A 6,151-nucleotide genomic window follows, 5' to 3' on the forward strand; every position below is an offset into this window, starting at 1 on the left:
GTGTGTGTGTGCATGCATGCGCAAAAGTTTCTTCCAAAGATTCAAAGATTTCCTGGGTGGGTTCCGGGAAGCATGACCCACCTAGGAGGTCAAAGTGGTACAGCCAAAAACTCCTGCAACACCTGATCGCAGAGAACATAAAGTTACATAGAAGAATGCTGGCAACTCATCACTTTTATGGTCTGGACAACAGTGGGGTGAAGATCTTTGTAATGCTGGGAATGACCTGTGAAATCATCCCCTCACACACCTAGAAACACATTTTCTTATTTCAGGTGACTTTCTGAGTTCCCAACATACATGTGTTTATGAGAATCCATCTCAGGGTAGACAGGGATCTGAGAAAGAAATTCTAATAAATGCAATTCCAGTGGAAAGTCACAGCATTCAGAACTCACCCATCCCTGTAGCTCCCCACATATTGCTTCTTGAAAACTCACACTGAAATCATGACAGAAGTCAGCCTACAAATAGCAACTTTGGAGAGTTTGATTGAAAATCATTCTTCAGGATGTATGGAAGCAATGTAAGTGGAGCTGCGACCAGTGACCTTGCCCTTAGAAGCAAAAATATGACTGTTTCTTCAGCAGGGTGAGGTCCAAAGAGTGTTTTGTCATTGTGAGTGACAGTATGACTGAACTGCATCTATTCTGTACAGGCCTGGGTAAATCTTCAGAAATATCAAGAGCATTTTATAATTCCAATATAACTTTTACATATTAAAAGTAGTATAGAGAATGGCTGGATGGAACACACTGTATTTGTGGTATAAGAGAGAACACAAATTTGACTTACTGAGCAGAGTTCTCTGCGTCCACATCTAATTCCAACGTGAGTCATGGATGTCTTCAGTATATCCTCTTGCTAAAATACATACCTGAGCAAAGGACTGAGTACATGCATAGGTATTCCTTGACCCACTCCACTAAAACCCAAAATTTTACTAGCACATGTATTTTATGTAATGGGCAACAGCATTTGTAACTTTCATGGAGCAGGGGAAAGAGAAAGGCTGTTTATCAAACAAATTGATGCATGCATGAAAGCCGTCCTCCGCATGGTACCAGCTCACAGGAATCCCCTGGTCTTCCAAGCGCTTCTTGTAGAGCAAGGCATCATCTCGGAGAACATCATGTTCACAGCTCACCAGGAATGTCTTAGGAAGCTGAGCAATGATCTTGTCATCTGCTAGGAGAGGTGAAATTTCTGCATTCCACACATGTTTGGTTTCTAGATAAGCAGCCTCATTGAAAGGTCCAAAAACCTCAGGTTGTGTGCCTTGTCTCCAGAACCTTCCGGGGATGTTATCAGAGCTGAGCCATTTCCTGTACTTCTTCCACTTGTCCAGAGGTATAACTGCACCTGTAGACATGGCATCTGTCCAAGAGAGGTCAATGGCCAGGTATTTACAAATACACATAAGCAACATGTCGCTGGTAAGAAATGGCACATTTTTGTTTTGCTGATATGATGGTAACTGAAAATTGATTACGTGCAGAATTGGGTAAATCAAGACTTGAGTCTGGATTCGAGGTAGATTTGGCATGCTTGTTAAGACCTGGGTGACCGTGGCCACAGCCCAACCTCCGAGACTGTCTCCACAGAGTACCACCCTGGAGGGATCTACCCCAAAAATTTCCAGGTTCTTCAGGAAGTAGATAGTAGCATTCAGGCAATCCTTGAAAAGGACAGGGTGATGGTAGTCAGGAAGCTTGCGGTATCTAAGGAGGAAAGAGCAACCACAACATGCCTCTTTACAACTGGATCACAGGAGGCAATTTCAATCATTATCCTCTACTCTTAAAGGGCCCCAAACCTGATTCAATCCTCAGAGTGATCCTATCAAGTAAACAAGACAACCTTCACTTTTCCTACATGAATGTGAGGAACCTTGAGAATCAGGGAAGACAGGATTCTCCATTCTCACCTACAATGTTTTCCAAAAATTGAACAACCAGTACAGAATCCATCAAGTTCAAAGATGTCTTAGAAAACTGAACAACCCACAAGGACCCAGAAAAGGCTACTGGAACTCTTCTGATCCCAACTCTCCACACACTCACTTCTCTCTGATCTGCTGGGCACAGAGCGAGAATTCTTAAAACCATCACTAAACACACCTTACATTAATTCTAGTCTTATTAATAAAGCTTTTCCCCCTAATGTCTACTTTCCTGTGATTAAACAAAAGTGTTGGGAGAAGAGGTGATTAGACTTTATAATTGGGAGCTCTTAAACTCCTCTGTGGGGCTGATTTAAGAAAATGGTTGTTAGTCTAGAAGCCACCTAGGTTCATATCAACACTGGTCATCTCAAGCAGTATAGAAACATTGAGGAAGCCACATAATAATTGAGGCCACTTGCCACTAAAATACCTCTAGCACTTGAAGTTGCGGTCCTACCCAAAAGTGTTTCCAACAGTTTGAAATAAGCTGCCCTTGCAATATGAGGCTAGAGGGGAAAAAAATGTCCTGATGACCTACTTAACAGAGGGACTCCAGCTTGGTCCAGAAAGGACAGTATAATTCCTCTCATAAGCACATGTCTGCTGACACTGGAAGACACCCTCCTTCTGATAAGAGAAACAAGCTATTGTATTCATTTGGGGAGCCAGGTGGAGGCATATTCCTATGTTGGCTGCCCTCTAGGTTTGTAATATTAGCCCCAATAAACAGCCTCTCACTATTGGTTGTCTCCTTCCTGCCTTTGCAGAAAAGACTAAACATGTTAACAGAAGGAAGTGTCCGAGGTAGTGTCAGCAGAGGCTGCAGAAGCACAGTAAGCTGAGCCATGAGAGTGGTTGAACTACAAGGACCACTGACAGGCAAAGATGATGACTGGGCCATGGAAGAACCAGAAGCCTTGAGACCAACTGTAACAGAACCAAGGTGACTTCCAGTGTCCATGACAGGAACAGATGGAAATTCTCAAAGATAGCAGTAAGGGGTAACATAAAAGCAGTGCTGACAGCAGCAGTAGACTACAACAGCAGAGAGACAGTAAAGGGGATAAAGACAGCAGTAGCCACAACAGGAGAAACAAAAGCAGGAAATAGAAACTGTAGCTTTAAAGGGCCAAGAATGTTAGACAGTCCATGTCAGGAACTGTAAATAAGGATTTCTGAACCCCTAGACCTACAGAGAAGTTGTACATACATCCCACTATCACCAAAGTTGGGACAACTTTCTGTTGTCTAAAGTCACTGAGCCCATTCCAAAAAATACTCTGGCATATATGTCACTATGTTTCAGGTCACTCACCCCACCAACAGCACCAATGAGTCTGTCTCATGGGCCAGGAAGCTGCCCAGGCCATGGTAAGTATCTGCAAGAGAAGACCCACTGTTAAGCAGTTGTGACAAGAACCAAATTCATTCAACCACTATTCCAGGGACAGAAGCTACTTATGTGGACCCAGATATGACATCTTATTTCTGACATTCATAGAGGAGACATGGGTGGCCAGATTAGAAAAGAAATGCAGATGTGTGGGAGAAGGTGCAATGTAGTAATGACAAGCTCTGAAGCATATTTGTAAGGACCCTTCTGGTATGAAGACAAGCAAAGCCAGCATATTACATTTGGGGCTCAGAGCTGAAGGTGATAAAAATCAATGGATTTCCCCTCACCTTTTGCAAGCCTAACTAAGGAAAGTACATAAATTTTATATAGAGACAAAAAAGACAGAAATGCCCAGGGCTATGAGAGGGAAGGAAAAGAAGAAATGAGTCAAGTGCATGACAGCCCCACTCTAGACTTAGACATCATAGATGACATTACTATATAAGCTAAGAACCACTGACTGAGCTGAGCCCCACCCAAGATCTGGGCTCCAACTCTCTGCAGGAAACTCCAGTGTCTACTGTATTAACTTCTTCCTGACAAGTCCTCATGAGGATATGTGCAGGTCCTACCTTTGCCACTTCCTTCTTACCACACACGAAGCTCCTTACCTAGGCTTCCAAATATTGCACCTCCTCCATGGTAGAATATAATACACCTCCTGTATTTGGAAGACACTTCTTTGGGCTTGAACAGCCTCACAGGAACCGTCCCAAAATGCATGTCAGTCACCACCACATTAGGGTCCTTCCTTATCAGGATTAGATCTTGGAAAAATTGTAAAAACCTGGGTATGGAACAAATTCTCAGTTTCTCTAGTATGTTTCCCTGTAGGAAGCAAAGAAAAAAAATGAGGCATAGGAGAGTATGGTGTGGGTGTGTAGATGCTGAAACTACTTAACTTACTCAGGTGTGTTCACCATTTGTCATCTGCTTCATGCATGTGCAAAGAGATCATGAGGACATAAATGACTGTGAATTCTTTTCAGAGAGGAGAGAGTGTTCAAATTTTTCTTCCCTAAAGGTCCTGATTGAGCATTGATGTTGCTGTGGTTGAATTGCTGGTCTCCATAAAAACTTGTATTCAAGTTCCATTGCCAGTGTCAGTGTTAAGAAACAGGCAAGTCTAGTGGTGGTGATATGGTATGCTCATGTGGCAATTAAGTCCTTTATGGGGTGAATGGGATAAGGAACTTCATTATAGGCTCCTGAGGAGTAAGATCAGTGGTATTTTCTGTCTTGTGATTTTTTTTTACTATGTTAGTGTCCCCTATAGCACCAGCATTCGAATATTTTTAAACAATTCCGGTATTCTTGGACTCCTAGTATACTGGCAGGTTCTGAAATGCCACATTGTCCAAGATACCTGCCTGTTTTACAACTACCTTGGTAAAGAGAGGGGCCATATACTACTAAGACAGACAGGCACAAGAGACTTTTAATAAGGCTAATAACATTGTTTTCTGAAGGTTTTGACAATAAGAGGACAGGCTAAACAACTGTGGCACTTTTAGCCCAGTGGAGAAGTAAATGAGGAATGTACATAGGGAACTGGTAAGTACAATGTATAAATCCTGTACATTTGGGTGAGACATGCATACATGCCTACAAGGACACCAGTGCAGGCTTTTTGAAAACATTTGCATGTTTAAAAAAAAACAAAGCCACCAGCAAGCATCTCATATAAATAAGTGGTAAGTAGGAACACATATAGAGAATTGATGGTGACAAGAGTAGTTATTTGACAAAATGATGTGGAAATATGTGGTGAGTGAAGGTTCATTGCTTTCCACCTACTATACAATCCAACTGGGCCTGGATACATATTTTAATAGACTATTAAGACAATAAATTTGTTAAATTAAAAACCCCCGGTTTCAGAGATGGGTTGCCTCCCTACAAATTGTTAGCAAAGGAAGTATATGGGATCTCTAAAAATATAAAGGCGCTTGCCACTGCTGTCAGATTCATGCCAGGCCTAGACAAGAAGACTATAGCTAAAGACCCCATGTGCTCTGGGTGCAATACATCGAGAAATAAAACTGGGAAAATCTGGAAGTTATCTCCTTACTGGCTATCCTCCATAAAGTCAGAAGGTGCTATATGTGGGATTGAAGGGAGAGCTATCACCAAAACCCTACTCATGGTCCCTGCATTCTACAGTACTAAATGCCAGGCAAAGTGTGCCTGTTTGTGAAATAGTGGCATGAATATCATGGGACAATCAAGATCATGTAAGACCTGCTACACAGGAGTTTGTCTGGTATTGTATACCACTGGCTGTGGAAACCAAAGTTCCAAGAGGGGATGGCCCTGATTCTGATTGATTAGATAGATACGGTGTGCTTATCAAACTTCCCTCTGAATAGTTTCTCTGTCAACTTCAGAACTTGTCAGGAGCCATTAGAGGACAAGCTAATAACTAGCAGGTGATTTTCCTGAGATAACTTTGCCTTGGATTTAAAATCTACAGTGGAGCTCTGATAGTCAAGGCCCAGAAGAAAATCATTTTAGGAAATATTCCTGCTATTAATATGCTTTGACTGTATTAGGTATTATCCCATCCTTTTGAGCAGCTCTCAGCATAACAACAAAGATGCACTGTCTTTTAGTGGTGCTATATAGACAAATAGATGACTTCTTAATAATGATGATCCTCTTAAGACTTCTGGTGAGTGGAACACAGCTTCTGCTCCAATCCAATTGCGCGTGGGACCTGAGACTGCATTAGTTAGGGAAGCAGAAAACCGGCCTGAGTAGGACCACAGGCCTCTTCCGGCTGGACCAGCACCGGGGTACCGCCAGCTACC

At 42.4% G+C, this 6,151-nt stretch overlaps 1 protein-coding gene across 3 annotated transcripts in view; it reads right to left on the reverse strand.

Moving 5' to 3' along the window:
- LOC110293451 (arylacetamide deacetylase-like 4) overlaps nucleotides 1-6,151 on the reverse strand; it is a 201,209-nt gene continuing 195,058 nt past the window's right edge. For all 3 annotated transcript variants that reach the window (XM_029475840.1, XM_029475839.1, XM_029475838.1), the window contains exons 4-6: nucleotides 3,953-4,169; nucleotides 3,261-3,324; nucleotides 1-1,721 (exon numbers count right to left, since the gene is read on the reverse strand). In XM_029475840.1, the coding sequence (XP_029331700.1) occupies nucleotides 944-1,721; nucleotides 3,261-3,324; nucleotides 3,953-4,169 (1,059 nt within the window). In that variant the 3' untranslated portion in view covers nucleotides 1-943. The remainder of the gene's footprint in view (nucleotides 1,722-3,260; nucleotides 3,325-3,952; nucleotides 4,170-6,151) is intronic.

This window comes from Mus caroli, chromosome 4 (assembly GCF_900094665.2).
Source record: "Mus caroli chromosome 4, CAROLI_EIJ_v1.1, whole genome shotgun sequence".
Lineage (NCBI taxonomy): Eukaryota > Metazoa > Chordata > Mammalia > Rodentia > Muridae > Mus > Mus caroli.